The following is a 20,399-nucleotide window of genomic DNA, read 5'->3' as shown; positions in this document are numbered from 1 at the left end:
CTCCGTCCTACTTGCTAAAGGAGCCTCCCTCGAATACTTTGATTTCTCGTTTCTGCGTTTTCACCTTATTTGGTGTCTCGAAAATGCCCCCGTTTGCGCCTATTAACGCATACGCTAAATACAAGCATTAGATGTCCATGATTCTGGCGTGTAACCCACCGGAAATACTCAAGATGGTGTCAACAAACATGACGCTCCCAGCAAAGAACCACACTTCTGGAGCCAGGAGGAAACGGACTACGTGAAATAAATATAATGTCTTTTATTGAGCGAATCGTAACATAAAAGTGGAAATGACGTTATTTACGTCATCCGTTGTCCGAACGAGTTATTCCGATCGAGCTCAAATGAGCACGTAAACCGGAGTAAACCTTTCCGCCGCGCATGTAAACGTGTAACCTCGACTTGTTTCAGAAACCGGAATTCTGACCTTAACCCAAATATTGAATGCATGTAAACACGTGGTCACTGACGCGCTTTTCGGACGATCCAAATGCGTGCTTTCGGATTGTCTCTCTTTCCCAGAGAACTTAATGGCGTCGGTAACTTTTAATCAGATAAGAGTGTGAGATGACCTCCAATCTCACTCGCTATGCTATGAATCACACGCCGACACGACCAGCTGCGCCCCCCCGTTTCCCTCCCGGTGACCTCCAACACAGCTTGACTCGGGATTTTATTACCGACTCCTCGGAGGAGGCCTATTAAGATTTGGCCGAGTGTCGCCGCCGATAAACGACAAGACTTTTCTGTGTTTGGCTCGGGCACTCTTCTGTCTTCGTTACATTGAGTTTCTTGTGTCCCGCCTCGCTATAACTGTCAGGTGGCGCTGCCGACTCAATGTGTGTGTGTGTGTGTGTGTGTGTGTTATTTTAACGGATGGTTTTCATTCCAGACAAACAAGACAAACATAACCTAACAAAATTTCAGCTAAGCACAAGAGGCTGACATCCAATTCGGTTACCAGCAAATAAAAGCATCTTTTACTTCCTTACTTTACTCACTTCTGCGGTACCTTGACTTATGAGTTTAATTTGTCCCATGACCAAGCTCGTCACTCAATGTACTCCTGTATCAAATCAATTTCTGCCACTGACATGCCATTAATACATTCCAGACCCTATATATATATAATAAAAAAAAAAATTAATTTAAAAACTGCGTTTTTGATGAAGGAAAATATAGCAAATTGTAAAATCTTAATTAAAACCTATTAATACACTCTAATAGAAAATACATTTAAAAAAAAATAAGCTGCTTTGTGAACTGGAAGTAAGCCAAATAGTTACATACATATCGATTATTACGTCAAATACTTTTGTTTTGTTTTGGTAATCCACTAAGGTTGAATGTGAGTTGAATTGAGTGGGTATGACTACTCAGTATTTATCTTCTACATGTTTATGCATTATTAAACACCAACAAAATTAGCCTATGCTAAAGAGTTGGCAATCCCGATTAGCATTCGTGCGCTAGCGACTACCATTTAAGGTAAACATCATTATGTCTGCATTACGTATGTAATAGTGTCTTAAAAGCACAGGTGGCAAATCTCCATAAAGCTTTAGCCCCAGGTGCTAGCTAGCGAGCTCCCTAGCTAGCGAGCTCCCTAGCTAGCTTGCCGGGTGCTCGTTTACATGCCATACAAGCGGCTGAAGCCAAACTGTGGCAGGGTTATTAGTTGCTAGACCTGGATTTGCCATCTCTGCTTAAAAGCCAAAGTGGGAGGTGCCTGTTAGCTACAACGAGCTCAATAACTTCCTGTCCGCCAAAAAAGGTCCATGTAGAAACATGAACAGTTGCAAGTATGGCTCCGGTCAAGCTTCGAGGCAGACATTTTTAGTTGGCCTATTTTTAAAGTACAGAAAAACTTTACTTTACTTTAGGCGGCACGGTGGCTGACTGGTTAGCACGTCCGCCTCCCAGTGCAAAGGTTGTGAGATCAAGTCCGGGCTTCGGCCTTCCTGGGTGGAGTTTGCATGTTCTCCCCGTGCTTGCGTGGGTTTTCTCCGGGTACTCCGGTTTCCTCCCACATTCCAAAAACATGCATGGCAGGTGAATTGGACACTCCAAATTGTCCATAGGTGCGATTGTGAGTATGGTTGTTCGTCTCTGTGTGCCCTGCGATTGGCTGGCAACCAGTTCAGGGTGTACCCCGCCTACTGCCCGAAGCCAGCTGGGATAGGCTCCAGCAACCCTGCGACCCTTGTGAGGACAAGCGGTACAGAAAATGGATGGATAGATATTTTTAAAGTCAACTCATCCGATTTGGTCCACTTTTTTCCCTACTTGACACATTGGCGAATCATCGTCTGTGTGTATTTTGGTTCACAACACAAAAATCGACCAAGGGACGGCTTGTAACTTGAAAACTCCCTTAGTTGCGGCATTTGTCAGACATGTTAACAACTTTGTTGCCATTTCCAGAGCGACCCAGCTTCGTGCGTCGGCCCGGCAGCCAGGTGGTGCTCGTGGACCAAAGCGTGGAGTTCCGGTGCGAGGCGCGAGGTGACCCGGTGCCGACGGTGCGCTGGCGGAAGGATGACGGTGATCTGCCCAAGGCAAGGTAAGGAATCACAGGCCGAAGTCAGACCAAACTCTCGCATCAGCCGTTTGCGGTCTCCAGCTTACATCTGTGTCCGATTGCTTCCCCCAAGGTACGAGATCCGAGAGGACCACACCCTGAAGATCCGCCGTCTGACCTCGGCGGACGTCGGCTCGTACACGTGCGTGGCGGAGAACATGGTGGGCAAGGCGGAGGCGTCGGCCAGCCTCACCGTCCACGGTAAGACTGCACTTACTCGCTCTTGGACCTTTCTTTGATTTACAGGCTGATTTTTTTTGTAGAGTGGATAAATGGACTTTCAATTTTCTGCTTTTGGAAAGTAGCATTTGTCATTTGCCGGGATGTTCTGATGTCACTGGACAGATCTAAAGCTACTACTCTGAGTCAGTCATTTTTGAAAGTCTTTCAGGGTCTGAACAAAACCCTTATTCTTCCAGTCTAAAAGCTCAGCAGTTCTTTTTTTTTTTTTTTTTCTAGTGTGTTCATCCTGATGAAAATCTGTTAGCTATGCCAAAAGCAACCCTGCCCCAAAACTCAATCAGTAGTGACAAGACAAATGAAAAAGTCTCTTGCATGCATGCATGACGCGTGCCCAAAATGGAATAAAAGTACAGAAATGTTGGTTCTTGTCGAAGGGTTAGCCTCACACGTAGCCATACTGGCAATGTTAAATTGTGAAGACTTTTTGCGCTCGCCGATGGGATCGGTGCTTGGCGGCTTTAATTAAGGCTTTTAATTAAGGCTAAATTCACATGGACAGCAAGTTAACTCATTCATTGGCAGCCATTTTCACTGAAGCAACCCCCTTCGCTCCTGGATGTTTTACTGGATTTTGACAGATTTTCCAAGGTCCACAGAATATTCTGTTCTATGGCTATAAAAACATGGAACCTACCGAAAGAAAGATTAGAGTCTCTTCTATTAACAGGAAAAAAAAGCATATTTCTGTTTCCGTTTTGCAGCATTAGAATATAGCTTTGTTTCATCATTATTCACAAACCTGTTGAAAACACTGGGAAAAAGAAGTTGTTGCAACACGGCCCTGGCTGATCTCTTAGACTCTGCTGCCACCTGCTGTCCGTTTTTTGTAATGACTACCATTGCTTTAAGCGACCTCTTCATATATCAAAGCTTTCTGTATGCTCTAGTATAAAAAAAAAAAAAAACATAAAAAACGTATGAAAATGTTTTTGGGACCGCAAGACTAAGTATTAAAAACAAGAAAAAATGAGAAAAATTCTTTTTCTTCCAATGATTGAACAAACGTCCCTAATGTTCCAAAAAAAAAACGACTTCACCGATCGCACTGGTTTGATTGATGAACAAAATTTGGCTCGTGCGTCTAACATGACAGACAAGAAAGCCGCAAGACCTCATGCCTGAAAGTGAACGAAAGCGCGGCCATTTTGGAAGCAAGTTTGATGATTCGCTGTAGAAAAGAGGACTCGTGGGCCTGTTGATCGCTTTGAATGAAGTTTGAAGATATTACGCCGCTTGGTTTCAGGGCAATCACAGCCTGCGGTTTTAGTACCACCGGCTAATTACCTTGTGCTGTCCTCGCTCAATTAGCTGATTGATTTCTAATCACAAGAATCCATAACCACTATAGAGGCGCGCATATGGGAGCTCAACTGGACGATCGATCTCGTGCCCTTTTTTTTTTTGCTCACGTGACAAGCCGCCCTCGTTTGCATCTTAAGATGCTATTTGTAAACATCTCCGCGTCTCCCGTGGCCTTCTTCTCCACTGGACGGCTGATTAACACGGTCGGAATATAAAGCAGCCGGTCACAGAGTGTGAACATTCAGAAAGAAGCCATTCAGGGGAGCGGGGGGGGGAGGAAGGGGGGGTTGGCTTGGATCGGCCCAGAAGCCCCCTTGAGATGTGGAGGGAACACAGGCGGCCATTTAACGGCAAAGTAAGTGAGTATGGTGGGGGTTGTTGGTGAAGAAAGTGAAGTGGGGGGGGGTCGGGTAAAAAGATGGCGGGTTGGCGTCTCGCCACCGATGCGGAACGTCTTGGGAATTGGGAGTCCGCGAAGACGTTTTCCGCGGTGAGGTCAGCCACATTAACGTCACTTCCAGGAGTCGGTGGCGCTCAGATATAATGAGACGAACCCCATCCCCCCCCCCCAGCCGGTCTGCAAACATGTCCACTTCATCCTCACATGGCTACCCTTTGCAATTATTTCTTCATTTTCTCCGCAGACAGCAATCTTAAGATTGGCTCGGGGAGTAAGATTAGCCGCGGCTGCCAATACCGAGTCAATACGTCCACTCGTCCAATCGCGTCGCTCGCTTCATGTCTTACTCCCCCGATGAAAGGTTCGTGAACGTGAAGTGAAAAAGCATTGACGAGCCCGTTCAATAAATTGCTCTCTTTTGCTGAAATCGCTAGTGATGGGAAAATGAAGCTTCATGAAGCACTTGTAATATTTTTTGACGCCTCTAGATGCCACTCTTGGTTGAAAGATGCAGTGGAAATGTAATACATTTCCTTTGCACTAGCCTTTATATTTAAACCAAGAGCACCATCTAGGGGAGTCAAAAAATATCACAAGTGCTTCATGAAGCTTCATTTTCCCATCACTAGAAATCGCCTTCGTATTTAATACTCGACACCCCGGGACGAACGTTTTCAACCTCGGCCACTCGAAAGTTACAAAGACACGTTCATGAAATGAAGGCTTGGCGCATTTTTCACATTTGTGGACTCGCATCCTCTCGTAGTCCAATTGATGGACTGCGAAGAAATCGGAGGCGGAAGCTGTGGCCGCTGTGTCGTCCGGCAAATGAAAGACCGGCGGGGGGGGCGGCAGTCCCACGCCTGGAAATCACATGCTTGTAATTACAGGGAAGCACAGAAAAGACCCGTAATTGTAGGTCCTAACTGACCCCAAGTCGGCCGCAGTACGGTATAGGTAGCGAGCGGGAGCGCGTCCTCGGCGGGGTCTGCTGGATTCCCATCGGCGCACGTAGTTGGATTAAATGCATATTCATCATCGTTTCTTGTCGTTTAACATGCACTCCTTTTTGGGTGGATTTATGGTTGTCTTATTTTAACGTGGGAAACTTTTTGGGTTTTTTTACGGTTGATGCATTTAAACCTGAACAACTCTTGGGGGATTTACGATTGTTTTATCGTAACCTACTCGAATTTGGAGGGGATTACCGTCATCTGATTTGAACCTGTGCAATGTTTGGTGGATTTGTGGTTACAACTTTGGGGGATTTCTATGGTAGCTTAACTTTTTGGGCCGTAACCGTCGTTTTACTGTATTTTAACATGCACAACTTTTGGGGCATTTATGGAGCCTTATTTTAACCTACAAAACGTATTTACGATTTTCTTCTTTTAATCTGTGCACATTTTGGTGGTATTTGTTAGGTTGTCTTGTTTTATCCTGTTCAACTTTTTGGGGGATTCAACGGAGTCATTTCTATACATAATTTTGTCGGTACCATCGGGAGCCGGAATTCATCTTTAAGATGTTTCTTGCGGATTCTAAATCCGGTAAATCCGCCAGTGTGAGAATGCACGTTGAATGTCAAGCCCGCAGCGGCGTGATTCGCTCGGCTTGCTTATTATATCACCAAGCATGAGAAAATGTCATTTGCGGGGCGCACCCTGCGTCCTTCAAATCAAATCCCCCTTTGAGCCCAGGAAGAGGAATCCAGAAAGGGGGGGGGGGATTTTCACACCCGCCGCGCGCGGTCAGACTGTCGGCGAAAAACAATGTAGTCAGTGTGCGAGTGGTGGCCCCGGGGCTGTTTTTCTTTCGATGCGCGCCGCTCTCCTTACTCGCTAAATCTGCAAATTGTTGTTTTACACGCATCTCAGTCCGCTGCACCTCCGCGGGACTTAGAAATATGTCAAGAAAAATATTCCCCTTAATTGATGGCGGAAAGCCACGAAAGTCTAGCTAAGACTTTAGCTTGAAGCCGTGTGCCGACTTATTGCTTTCGATTTTGAGTGCGCAGGTTCGAGTTGGCGGACTTCGACACCAGACTTTCTATTAGATTATTTCCACAAACGCGGAATTTGTGACATTTTAGGGGATTCCCGTTTCGTGACTTCTTAATATATTTTGTTTTAAAACCTGCAGCACATTTCTTTCTGCTGTAACCTTTAGAGTTTTTACATTAGTCCTAATTTAACCTGTGCAACATTTTAAGTCGTTTTAAGTAGTCTTACTTTTTAGCAGCACAGCTTTTGGGGATTTCCGGAATTCTCAATTTTACTGGCAGCTTCTTTGCTTTTTACAGCAGACTTATTTTACACCTGAACATCTTTTACTTTTTTTGTAGTAGTAGTAATATTTTACCTGGCTTAAGTTTTTTGTTTCTTAGTTTTTTACCTGAGGCTGCGCGATTTGATTCCTGAAATTTTATGTTTTTACAGCCGCAAATTCTATGTTTTGACAATCGTCTTATTTGAACCAAGAGCAACTCCAACTCTAACCTGCACACCTTTCAAGGGTTTTACGGTTTTTGTATTCGAACCTGCGCAACTTCTGTCCATTTTAGTGTAGTCCTATTTTCACGTTGTTCGGGTTACATTTGTTTCTTCAGCTTCCGGGGGGGGGGGGGGGGGGGGATGTTTAGAGGGTACCATTATTGTAACCGGCACAACTTTTCAAGCATTTTACGTTTTGTTTTGTTTTAACTTGAGCAGCAACGGCTATGATTTTTACGGTACTCTTTTTTTTTTTTACCCGTTTTATCTTTGTTGTTTTTGACAGTAGTCCAATTTTTACCTTTGAAACTTTTGTGAGTTTTTCTGCTAGTCTTGTTTTAACTTAAACTGTGAAACTTTTGGGCAGCGTTTAGGACCCTTTGTAGTCAGTAGTGAGTGTCTGCTTAAAGATTAGGTGACGCATTTGAGTGGGTTCGATATTTACTTCTTTATTGGAGTTGAGGCGGAGAAAGGTTTTGAATGGAGCGGGCGGTTCCCTCGAGCAACGTTAGCAACTGCCCGTGCTAAAGAGCCTTGAAGGAGACTTAAAGGCAGGAACTTTCTTGTCAGCAGCTTGCATGCTGTTGATAAAACACTCAAAACCCCAGCTGGGTGACCACATTTTAAACACAGTTTGTGCGTGTGTGTGTGTGTGTGTGTGTGTGTGCGTGCGTGTGCGCGCACGTGTATATGGTTTTTCTCAGCCTTCAAACCCACTCCCATTGTGCCTTGCTCACTGTTGCTGTACAACACGCTGATATTCACGCGCGGCAAACAATCCCCGGCGGGAGTAGCCATTAATCTTGTTAATTCTCCGAATGTGGCGCTAATAACGTTTCCATGTCAGCGCCTCGGGGGGGAGGGGGGGGGGGGGGTCTTGAGTACGCGTCCTTACTGGCTCGGATGATGTTAAGTCACTGCTCCAACTGCTAATGTTAGCTTCGGAAATTAGAGACGACGTACGTACGTCAGCGGCACAGCGTTCGTGTGTCGTGGCTGCGGGGCGGGGACGAGCACAAAAAAAAGGGCCCACTGGCCCGCGCCGAACACGGAGTTCTGATGTTTCAGTTTGTTCTATTCGAACTGGACTACCGGACTCGTTCCTCTAAATTGTGCGCAAGTCTCTTGGGGTAAATTGTAGGAAAATGATCATTAAAAAGCACCGCATCGGCCCCAAAAGAGGCATTTGCCCTGTCGGCCAGATGGCTAGTCCGGCCCTGGCGACGAGTGTAACGATTCGTGTATTCGTGGCCTGGTTTTTCGGAACGGAACATCGAGCGCTTCAAGTCGAGGACAGGAAGTCACGCCTGCAACAAGCAAGTCACACGGAATTTGTTGCCGTTGTTTATCGTTTGTTTATTACAAAGAAGATCAACTGTTGCGCGTTCCTAAAGAGAAACCTTTTGAGGAGAAATAGCATACATGCATACATTGATGAATTATTAGTCTGCAATACAGACGAATAATGTTATGTAAATATTTGAGAACATTTCATTTATTTGAAAATGTACCGCTCGCAGTTTGCATCTTCCTTTTTTTCATTTTGTCATTACACCTGGTAATTACGTAATTATAAAGATTGGTTACTACGAGAAGCCGGCATAAATCCTCCCACAGTTTGTCGTCCTCGATTTCCGATCAGTTTATTGATGAAGTTAGCAGAGAGGCAACAGCGCCGCCAGATGTAAACGAAGGGTTACCTGATTAAAAGATCAGACGCGCGCGTGCCGTCGTCGGGTGGGCAGTTGTGAGATTTAAGGCTTTTTCTGATGGATAATCATGAATGTCTTCATGTAAATCTGCATTTTTAAAGGGCACAAATGAGTCAAAGGCGAAGGGGGGGGCAGGCGGGGGGGGGCTAAGATCATTACTCCGACTGACAGCGTTTATGTTTCCGTGGGAGCACATAGATTAGATAAGGCGAGCCATCGACTGTGGAAGATTTATGACCCTGGAAGTGGCAAGTTAACATTCACCTTGCGTTTTTATGGACCCGGCCGGTATTGGTGGCCATTTCTCAGTTCTGGGAGAGAACTCTCATGGAGGGTGCGGAGGCGCTGATGGCGTTTGGTTGGGGAATGTTCCATCATTTTGTCCTTTGGTTTTGCATAACCCAAAATATTTCTTGTGTCCTTGTGTAGGAAATGTTCTTCGCTATGCCTTCAACTCTCCTGTTATCTTCACCCAAACTTGTTTTTATGTATATTTTTAAAAACTTGGAAAATAATAGCAGTAGAAAAAGTTTTCATCTTTTTTCCCCACATTGTTTAAAAATATTTGAATGCCGTTTTCAAGCATTTTATACGTTTATACTGTATATTTCTATTTTTAACTGTATCCAAATTTCACAATATATTTTTGGACATAATAACAACAGTGACAAAGAGATTTTTCATTTTATTGTCATGGGTTCCCTTCCATTGGCTGAGCGGGTGAAAAGTCATGTTTGTTTTTTTGGACTGAGTTGTGCTGCTTTTAATATCATAACAGTCCATTTGACCTGCAACATAACAGGAGGGTTCAAATGTTGCCTGTGCTGTCCAACAGTGAAATATGTTTTGTGTTTTATGGACTTAAGATGCCAATCTTGTGTCCACTTTGCATTTGTGCCCATTGACATCACCTTGTTTTGACATCGTTCATTGAGGTTTTGTGTGTTGTTGTCTTTTTTTCTTTCTTTTTTTTAGTCGTGTCTGGTAAGTTGACTTGTCACCCGTCACCCGAGACAGGAAGCTGTCGCCACTCCACCCACACGCACCCTCCCCCATCCATCCTCCTCCCATCACCACTGCACACGCCAATCATGTCTCCGTTGTCACCGACAGCGGAGACAAATAGGTAAAAAAAAGAAAAGAAAAAAAAAAAAGAAAGAAAGCAAGGACTGGTTTTTGGGCCTCCAAGGTAAAAGTGTCTTATTTCTTTTTCTCTTGTTGTCCCCTCCCCCTTTTTCAATGCATTTCCAAACAACGCGTCTCATTTGCCGACAAATGACGCCTTTATTTCAAACGACAGCTTTGCAATTGCTTTTTTTTGCGAATGCGCGGCGCAGCCTCGCCGTACGAATGATTAACACATTTAGTCTGCGGCACGTTAGGCGGCACCTGGAAAGCTAACGAGTGCGCATCTCCTCACGGGAAGGTCGAATGTGCTGATGCCGCACCCGTTCACGTTGTCATGAAGATGCATGAGCGTTGACGCCCGCCCTATTGGAGGCTGTTGGCGCGTAGCAGATGGTTAAAACGTGTCCCCCCCCCGCCCCCGCCCCAACCATTTCCATGTAAATTTCAATGCGCCGAGCCCTCGTTCATGCAAATGAGATGGCGGCTGGATAACCTTTCTTGTTTGTATTACGTGCCTATTTGCAACATTTAGCTTTACACCGTTTACGTTAGCGAGTTAGTGCTAATAATTGTAAACACAACAAATTGCTGTGACAAACTCTGTTGCTGCTTAAACCGCTTTCGTTTGTGTCAACATTAACATATGTAATCATATAAATGAAACTGTTAGTGTTAAATTATAAGTAATCATTTTAATAATGAAGACAAAAAATATTCCCCATTATAGTCAAAATGATGTACAGTATACAACACATTGAAATTATTATATTCAGAGGTGGCAAATCTAAGTTCAGAAAGTAAAAACCCTGCCACAGTTTGGCTTTAGCCCCAGGTGCTAGCTAGCTAGCTAGCTAGCTATCCTGAATAGCTAGCTCCCATGGTGCTCGTTTACCTGGTGTAGCTATCAAATAACTGTCAATCTGTCCAATCAGAAAATGCAGCAATATAATAATTTCAAAAAAGTGTATTTACTTTCCAGTCAACCGCCACCATTCGCGGGGGTTCGGGATTGGCCCGGCCCAGGAATAGAAAAAAAAAAACGCATATAATTAATGGCAATTGAAATGTACGAAAAAGAAAAAAAACGAACTGAAAATGATTTAAAAAATGCTGATACATTAAATATAAGATGTAGCGGGGAGCTGATCAATGTCGTCATTGATCGATCGGGGAAAATTAAGACATTACAGCCGATCAGCGATTTTTGCATCAAATGTTAAATTAGCCGGTCCCGATCCAGCCGATCAGATCGGTTACTGCAGCTTGCTTGATTCTTTTATTTTAAGGAAAATGTTAAATTAAATAAATCCTCTTTTTTTCAGAAATGAATTACACAGAAAAAAGCAATGGAAAGAAATATTTGTCAAAGATGAGCTGCACGCTTTTTGTTAACGGCAGTTGCACTTCCCGTTGCTGGGAAGATCGGGACCGAGCCCGGCCTGAATAGCAAAGAATAAAAAGTTTGAAGTTGCCTACGGATGCCACAAGATGGCAGTCAAAAACGTCATTTCTATTACACAAGGCTGACGCAATGAAGCTCCTCCCCTCACTTCAATATTTTTGCTTGGCCCAAACAATATTTCCATATTAGATGATGGCCTGAGCACAAAAATGGGGATTTTCCAGCAAATAATAGAGGATAGTAAATAAAACCCGTTTGGGTGTCAGAAGGTGGCTAATCCGATTTCCTGCTGCTCTCCAGTTCCACCAGTATTCGTGGTGAGACCGAGGAACCAGGTGGTCGGCGTTGGCAGGACCGTCACCTTCCAGTGCGAGGCCACCGGCAACCCTCAGCCCGCCATTTTTTGGCAACGGGAACGAAGTCAGGTAAGCAGAAAAAAAACATTGTTTTAATACTAATACTGTAATACCAGTTTTGTTTGCTCTATTACTGAATCACATGTATCTCAAATAAGCATGAATATTGATGGCATCATTCCATTCCAGCCCCCCCCCCCCACCCCCCCCCCCCCCAAAACAAGTATTTGTAACTGAATAAGAAAAATGGCTACAATAAACATACATTAATTTAAATCATTATTAAATAGAATTACAAGAATGAAAACATTGTTGCAAAATGTTTTGTTATTGTGCTGCTCCCTCTGGCCTTTGCAACTTGGCCAACAGGCGGCAGTATAATAAATGCATAATGTAAGCTGCAATGATATTGGTCGCAGAGGATAAAGAATATATGCCTGTTCGTATTGTTAATATGCGCTGTCGGTTTGTGTCTGCACTGTTTTTTGTTGACATGTTTATGTGATAGCGTGTCTATGGGGAAGCTAGCGGGTTTTTGTAAAAACTAATTTACTGTATGTGGTTTGGTTATACGGTACATTATACGGTACACACATGGCGCAATTGTCTTTGTTTTATGTTTTACCGTAAACTTCAACAGTCACTTTCTTCCCATCGGTGGAAAAAAGTTGACCCGAAAATCCACACAAAGCAAAAAATTGAGCGATCGAGATCCGGCTACCCCCGAAAAACTCGTTGCGCTGTATTGGAAAAGTTCCAGCTGAGTGCTTGATATGTTTTGTGAATGCCCGGCAGAACCTGCTGTTCTCCTACCAACCGCCCCAACCGTCCAGCCGCTTCTCGGTGTCGCAGACGGGGGATCTGACCATCACGGGCGCCGAGCGCGCCGACGTGGGCTACTACAGCTGCCAGGCCCTCAACATCGCCGGAAGCGTCATCACCAAAGCGCTGCTGGAGGTCACCGACGGTACGCGCGCCCGCCGTCTCACGTTTAGCATGACCAAAACCGTCGTGGTTATCGCTGTTATCACAATATTGCAATTTTGTAAACTTTTTTAAATATTGTCAAATGCGTACAATCGTACTTTTTTTTCCCTTCAAATTCAGTTAGATTTAATTATTTTCTACAGTGAGTTTGTTAGTATAATTTTTTTCAAAAATGATTTATTTTGTGTGTGTTTTTATTAGTTTTAGCATTATTTTTGTTCATTTTCAATTTTGCTGCTAGTCTTTTTTTTTTTTTTTTTTTTTTTAATACGCCGCATTTGTCAAGTCAAAATCTGTTTCTCTTCATGCTCGGTATTCAAGACAACGCAACGTACTGTTTGATTGCTGGTTTCAAACCCCCAACCTGCGTCTCGCGCAAGCTTCTTCGTCCTCATTCCTTGTTGCGTTCCATCTCACTCTGCCTTCGCCCGTGCTGCTCTCCGGATAATAATAACGGTTATTAAAGTGAGACGGCCAGTGCACAACAGGTAATTACGGTTTCGCGCTGTCGCTGGTTTTAGTCATCCTGGCAAAACACAAACGCCGGCGATCAGCCCGCCGCGCTCTTTGTGGCGAATGAATCACGAGGGCCAGAAGGCAACGGTCATCAATAGAGCCATGAATAATCATGATCATTAGCTTGGCGGTTGCCACAACAAAAACGTTACCCGCTGCGTGCCATGTCGCTTCAAAATAAAGCTCAAGACAGAATACGTTGATTTTCATGCAATAGCCTTCGGACGCTTTTATTTTGAAGTTGGCCTGCACGTTGTCTTCTACACATTTCGGCTCGTCGTTTTTCATTGCCACATCAACACGTCGTCATCCCGAAATCATATCAATTGCTAATTTAGGACGCTAAGAAAGTTTATTACGCCGTCATTGTGTGATTAGTCTCCGGTGTTAGCGGCTAATGCTAATGCTAGTGCTAGTGCACGGCTGTCTGCTTTTACAGGAGCGATCGTCCGACAACTGTGGCTTTGTTTTCTTTCTTTGCCTCTTTTTCAATGATGTGAACATTTGCGAGTATGTGCCTTAAATTGCAGTTTGAGGTATTTTTCTTTCTTTAAAAAAAAAAAAAAGCATAATTAGAATCATTTTCATCCTCATTTTCTTTATAAATTTTTTTTCCTATTAAATAAATAAAATCATCTCAAAATGTCAAATTTGGCTTGTGTTCCTACATTCTAAATGGACTTTCTGTATTTGACTATTTGAGTTGAATATTATTTAATGGGGTTTTATAAAATAAAAGGAAGATAAAGTTGTATTTTTTTTTTTTTTTTGTGCTGATCCCAAAATGATCTGATCCGTGATTCAAATCCGTGATCTGACCCGAATTGTGCGTTTTTGTTTTTTGTGTGTGAAGTGATTAATACTTAGTGAGATGAATTGAAATGCGTGTTGTAAAAAAAAGTGCCTCAATATACATCAATTAAAAATGGATCAATATTCGTTTCAAAATCGAATCATAGCCCCGAATCGTAATCGAATTGTGATTCCCAGCCCGACTTGCCAGTCCGTTGAATTCTGCCTACCTCGTGATGTAAAATAGCACGTTTCACATCTGAGGCTGTTTGCTTTTAATTGAGCTGTTTATGCTTTATGCGGCATCCACCTGCTGCGGAATGATTAGAAAATTGCTTCCAGTTCTTCAGATTGGCTCGGTTTCATCGTCTCCCACGCGCTCATGCTGCTTGTCAGACGTTCGCTACCTTTTGTGCCTTTCCTCGCACAAAAGCTTTGGATGTAATTATTGTGTCCCCCGCTGCACAACATCAACACCAAACCCCACCCACCGCCCCCACCCCCCCCCCCACCACCATATTTTCCATTTGGACACATAATTACCCTTGTTTTTGTTCTTTGGTTCCGCAGTGGTGTCAGACCGCCCGCCGCCGGTCATCCGACAGGGCCCGACCAATCAGACGGTGGCGGTGGACGGCACGGTGGTCCTCGGCTGCGCGGCGTCGGGCGGTCCCACCATCCTGTGGAGGAAGGACGGCGTGCTGGTGTCCACCCACGACTCGCGGGTCAAGCAGATGGACACGGGCGCTCTGCAGATACGCTACGCCAAGGTACGCCACAAGCGACGCCACAAGCCGCGCCAACTTTCTTGGGTTTTTTTGCACCCAACTTTCTGGGTTGTTTTATAGAAAATGACCCCATTTCTGACCCAAGTACATGATCTGACCCAACTTTCTGGGTTGTCTAACCCTATAGAGGATCTGTCAAATTTGTACCCATCATTTTTATTATTTTATTATTTATTTTTATTTTTTATATGTGTATTATATAATATTAATTTATTAATATATTTTTTACATTTATTATGTATGTATTATGTTCTTTTCATATTTTTTGTACCCATAATAATTTGTTTAGTTTTTTTTCCCCCCGCAATAAATAAATAAAATAAAATAAAGGGTCTTTTTGTATAAAACAACCGTTAAAATTGGGCCAGATCCTCTACTTGGGTCAATTTGACCCAAATTTTGATCAAAATTTGGTCCACTTTGTACAAAATAAATGAATAAAAACTTGACTTGAGTCAATTTGATCCAACATTCCATGGGTTGTTTTGCTTCTTTTTTTTATATTTTTTTTTATAAAGGAATTTTGTATAAAACAACCCATAAAGTGAACTGGTCCATTTTTGATCCATAATTTTGGGTTACTTTTGACCCAACTGTTTTTAGAGTGTCGTCACTAATGTGCAAGTTTGACACCCGAATTGTTGTTGGTCTCCCTGCATGAGGTTCTGGGGGGGCTAATCCCATCCCCGCAGGTTTGCAAATAACACCTCAGCGGGCCGCCACTCAATCGTCACGCCCTCGAGTCCACAAAGCCGTCGCTGGCTGTCAGGTGGAGGCTTTTGTGTGAAGTTGTGTGTGCGTGCGTGCGTGTGTGTTCCCTCCTTGTCACGGGGTCAGAGTTCGCGTCAGTTTGTTGTGCGGTGATGACTGTTGGCGTGCCTTGTGGTTTGCAAGATTGCAGAGCGAGTGGACCTGCGGTGAAAGCAATGCAGGCAGATTTTTTTTTGGGGGGGGGGGGGGGGGGGGTCGGGGCGCCCCCTTTTTTCTCCCCATCTAAGCGCCAGCACTTTCCATTAACAAAGATGTCACTCCTCCCGGACGATGTTTTCATGAAGGTTGACAATTTATGACGTATGAGGCAATTGATTTCATCAATGCGGTCAGCCGCGTGTTTCTGTAGCGCGCACACGCAATCGCACATCGGTGTCATCTATTGTTTTGTTAAGCCAGACAGCCGTGAATTTCCTCTTGTTAAACCAGTTAGTTAAGCTCAATGCAAAACAAAAAACAAAAAAAACATCATCACAATGTCTTTTTTTTTTAATATGATTTATTTTCATTTTTTTTCTTCCTGTGTATGCTAGCGTATGATGGCTTGGGCAACATTTTTGTGAGTTAGTGTTCTAACCATCATACAGATTTGAATAATTACTGATTAAAACAATTTTTTTTTTCATTAGAAAAAAATGTTTTTAGATATATACAAACTGCTGTGACAGTATGTACAAACTCTGTCGCGGCTTAAACTGCTCTTTGTGTTCTATAAATAAAACTGCTAGTGTTAAATCATAAATAATAATTTTAATAATGAATACAAAAAATATTCCCCAGTATAGTCAAAATCATGTACAGTATACAACACAATGAAAATATTATATTCAGAGGTGGCAAATCCAGGTCCAGAAAGTAAAAACCCTGCCACAGTTTGGCTTTAGCCCCTGATGCTAGCTAGCTCGTGCTCGTTTTTACCTGCTAAGGAGCTAGCTAGTTAGCATCAGGGGCTAAAGCCAAACTGTGGCAGGGTTTTTGAATTATTTTTGGGGGGGTAAAACCCTGCTAATAGCTGCTCAACTGTACTCGTACTGCGTATTCTGTAGATATTTATAAACATTACATGTATTGTATATTCATCATTTCATTACACGTATTTATGCATTTCATCAGTAAAAACAGTGTTTTATCAACATAAGCCAAAATGAGTGTGCAAATTGCATTATGTATTTGCTAACAAACTAAACTGCATGATTTGAAAAGAAAAAGAAAAAGATGAAGCTAATGGAAATAGCTGCTGGCTTTAAACGGACCAAATCACATCTGTTCACCTCCCAGTACAGTTTAAGTGGGTGGGGGAGGGGCCTACTAAGATTTCGAAATGCAGGCGCCTCCAATTAGTCTGTGCTCCTTTTGCCATTTGGCGTCTGCCACTCAACCTTGCAGCAAAGACACGATGGCGAGATGATCAGCAAATGACAGCAGACAGCAGGACAGCAGGACAATGTGTCTGCCACTAACAAATCATTTGAATTTCCTCCAAAATGTCTGCTTCCAGCTGAGCGACTCGGGCTCCTACACCTGCATCGCCTCCACGCCCGGGGGCGAGGCCTCGTGGAAAGCTCATCTGCAAGTGCAAGGTAAAGCGCCTCCGTGAAAATCAGCCCAGGCGGGAAACCACGGTCGGCTTTTTTTCATCCCGTCAGAATTCGGAGCTCCCGTGCAGCCCAACAGACCCACCGACCCCAACCTCATCCCCAGCGCGCCCTCCAAACCCGACGTGACCGACGTCAGCCGCACGTCCGTCGCGCTCTCCTGGAAGCCCAACCTGAACGCCGGGGCCACGCCCACCTCCTACGTCATTGAAGCTTTTAGGTGAACGCCTCCGCCACGCACCTTCGACACTTGCTGTCATATATTCTTTTTTTTTAAATTTACAAATAATGGAACAAATCAGAAAACAAATCTTGCTCAATTATAGCTCGTATCTCCAACATCCACAAAAGAAAAGAAGTATGTTTTGGCTTCTCATAAAATAAAAATAAAAAATCAAATATAAACATATCATTATAAGGGGTGTAATTGTATATTTTTCCAAATGTACGATACAATATACAATATTTTTTTTGCTAGGTTTCATACTTATAACATAAAAGCGGAATTTTTTTTAAACTAATATGGCTCCATATTTTAGTCATTTTTACAGTAATTTTACAGTGATTTCATAATTCATAAAATGTTGTTAAAATTAAAAAGATAAAGATAATAATGCTAATTCATAAAATTTAATTAAAATAAAAAATATGTACTGTACTGTAAAAAACGATTTATTGATTTGTGTTGAGGTCATTTTTCTGCCACTAGATGGCATCATTTGTAAGACATTGGCGACAGCTCAGTGCATTTTTCGTTTGATATTAAGAGCTATCAAATCTTTAACGTGAAGTCACTTGTGAAATCCTGCAATTTTTTTTAAATTGTAACAACTTGACCCCAGTCTCCACAAATATATGCATTTTTATTACATTTATTACCGCAAAATTTTGATGTGAACGTGTCTGCTGCGTTGTGACTGGAATTCCCGCAGTACAGGATTTCCAAGTAAGGGGTGGCCATTAATAAAAAAAAAAAATAATAATAAAATAGTGGCGTTAAAGGAACTTTAAATTAACTCATAATTAACGCACTCATTTTGACACATCCTAATTATTATATTGAATCCCTTCCCTGTGCATGTTGCGTGTGCGCAGTCACGCGTCGGGGAGCAGCTGGCAGACGCTGGCGGAACACGTCAGAACGGAATCGTTTGTCTTGAAGGGCTTGAAGCCCAGCGCCGTGTACCTCTTCCTGGTGAGGGCGGCCAACGCCTACGGACTGAGCGACCCCAGTCTAATCACTGATGCTGTGAAAACGCAAGGTAAGCTACTCCACAATCTCCACTTTGCTGCCTGACTGCTCCCTTTTCTCCTGCCCTCAGTGTCCTCATGTTGTGTCGTCGTAATATTTAAGAGTACATGGGAAGTCATTACAAAAAAAAATAAAAATGCTACCTGGAGCTTATCAACTCTGCAGTATTGTTCTCCAGAGTCTCCACTTAGCTGCAGACAAGAATTGAGAAAAATAAAAACACATACTGATGTTAGCTACACTTTTGTTATCATTCTGAAGGCTTCAGTATTGTGCTTCACTTTGCTGCAGTACTTTGATTTTTTCACTGCCCACAGTCTCCTCTTGGATAACATTACTGTGTCATTAAAACATTTGAGAAAACACAAGAAGGGAAAATAAAAGCATTAAATACACATGCTAATGTTAGCTTGTTTTGTTCAGGATGCTGCAGTATTTTACTCCACGGTCTCCACTCTACTGCCATGTTCCATTTTCTTTCTGCCCACAGTCTCCTCTTGGATAACATTTCTGTGTTATGGTAACATTTGAGAAAACACAGGGAGAAAAAAAATAATTAAATACACATGCTAACGTTAGCTTGTGTTTTACTCCACAGTCTCCACTCTGCTGCAGTTGCCCACAGGATAAGATTGACACAAATAAACACACGTTGACATGAGCCAAACATGTTGATGTTAGCTTGCTTTTTGCCGGAGATCTAGATGTTGCAGTATCGTCGTCCACAATCTCCACTTAACTGCCATGTCCCATTTTCTTGTTGCCCACAGTCTCCATTTTGGATAACATTTCAAAGAGAAAAAAAATCAACCGAGCAACAAGCTAATAAGTTGGGGCATTGGCGTCAGCATGCTAACATGAGTTGACCCGATCAATCAAGACTGATAAACCGATTTTTCACTGATTGTGATCGACATAAAAAGATCAGATTTTTAAATTGTCGTCTTTTTCAAACGGTGCCAAATGGAAGAGCAAAAGCTCATGAACGTTTTGGTTTCAGTAACAAAATAAAAAACATGTGTACAAACAATTTGGATGTTGAATGCATTCCGCAAATAAGCATCCCTGGTTCTAGCTCCGTAACATGAACCCATTGACCCGGTTTGCCCGCAGACATCCCCCCAACCAGCCAGGGCGTGGACCACCATCAAATCCAGAGGGAGCTGGGCGAGGTGCTGATCCACCTGCACAACCCCACCATCCTGTCCTCGTCCTCCGTCAGGGTGCAGTGGACGGTGAGTGCGCCCGCTTGGTGCGCGTTGCCCGTTGGTGACCCCCTCCCTGATTGAAAAGAAAATAATGCGAGTGAAAAGGGAGGAGGCGGCCAACTTTCTGGCCCTTCAGCCAAAAATGGCTTGCAGACGCCGAAAATACAGAACAATCACGTAAAGGTGGGAGTGGGAGAACCGAGCGTGAGCTGCCTCGTACCTGCGGATCGAATTGACTTGTTTTCAAGTCGGAAAGCAACACAAGCTGAAGACAACTAAAGTTGTTTATTTCAATGACATTTAACAACATTTAAATGCATTTATAGCCCAAAAAGACAAAGTAGAAAAGAGTGAAATTGATTTCAACCATTCCTATTTCCGACTGAGTGACTTCGCTTGTGTTGGCAGCTTATTCCATTTGTGTGCTGCTTCACCGTGTTTGCTTGGAAACCTGGGTTCCCCTAAATGACCCGAGTCTGCAGACCTCAGAGCCCGACTGGATTTATGTTCAAATTTGCAATACGAAGATTTGCTCCTTTCTTACTTAAAAAAAACACACGCATGAATGCAATGTATGCTTTTATTTATTTGATTAATTATTTTATATGTTCTTAATTAATCATATACAAAGCAATATTTTAATATTATTATATCATTTTGGTCATGTACCTTCCTATTACAGTGTCGTTCAAGGGTGTCCAACTCCGGTCCTTGAGGGCCCCTATCCTGCACGTTTTCGACGTTCCCCTCCTTCAACACACCTGATTCAAATGATCAGATCATCATTAAGCTCTGCAGAAGCCCGCTAACAATTGTGATCATTTGAATCAGGTGTGTCGAACACCCGCAGTGTAGGTCATATTGAAGAAAA

General features: G+C 43.1%; 1 protein-coding gene across 9 annotated transcripts in view; it reads left to right on the top strand.

Moving 5' to 3' along the window:
* Positions 1 to 20,399, top strand: part of robo1 (roundabout, axon guidance receptor, homolog 1 (Drosophila)) — a 247,561-nt gene that overhangs the window by 201,435 nt on the left and 25,727 nt on the right. For all 9 annotated transcript variants that reach the window (XM_086080348.1, XM_086080351.1, XM_086080347.1 and 6 more), the window contains 9 exons: positions 2,428 to 2,566; positions 2,658 to 2,785; positions 11,564 to 11,688; positions 12,415 to 12,586; positions 14,485 to 14,684; positions 16,972 to 17,053; positions 17,120 to 17,288; positions 18,164 to 18,330; positions 19,434 to 19,555. In XM_086080348.1, the coding sequence (XP_085936474.1) occupies positions 2,428 to 2,566; positions 2,658 to 2,785; positions 11,564 to 11,688; positions 12,415 to 12,586; positions 14,485 to 14,684; positions 16,972 to 17,053; positions 17,120 to 17,288; positions 18,164 to 18,330; positions 19,434 to 19,555 (1,304 nt within the window). The remainder of the gene's footprint in view (positions 1 to 2,427; positions 2,567 to 2,657; positions 2,786 to 11,563; positions 11,689 to 12,414; positions 12,587 to 14,484; positions 14,685 to 16,971; positions 17,054 to 17,119; positions 17,289 to 18,163; positions 18,331 to 19,433; positions 19,556 to 20,399) is intronic.

The sequence above is a fragment of the Leptonotus elevatus genome, chromosome 7, assembly GCF_054856555.1.
Source record: "Leptonotus elevatus isolate MCC_2025b chromosome 7, RoL_Lele_1.0, whole genome shotgun sequence".
Lineage (NCBI taxonomy): Eukaryota > Metazoa > Chordata > Actinopteri > Syngnathiformes > Syngnathidae > Leptonotus > Leptonotus elevatus.
The sequence above is the reverse complement of the archived record's forward strand: the minus strand, read 5'-3'. Positions and strand labels throughout refer to the sequence as shown.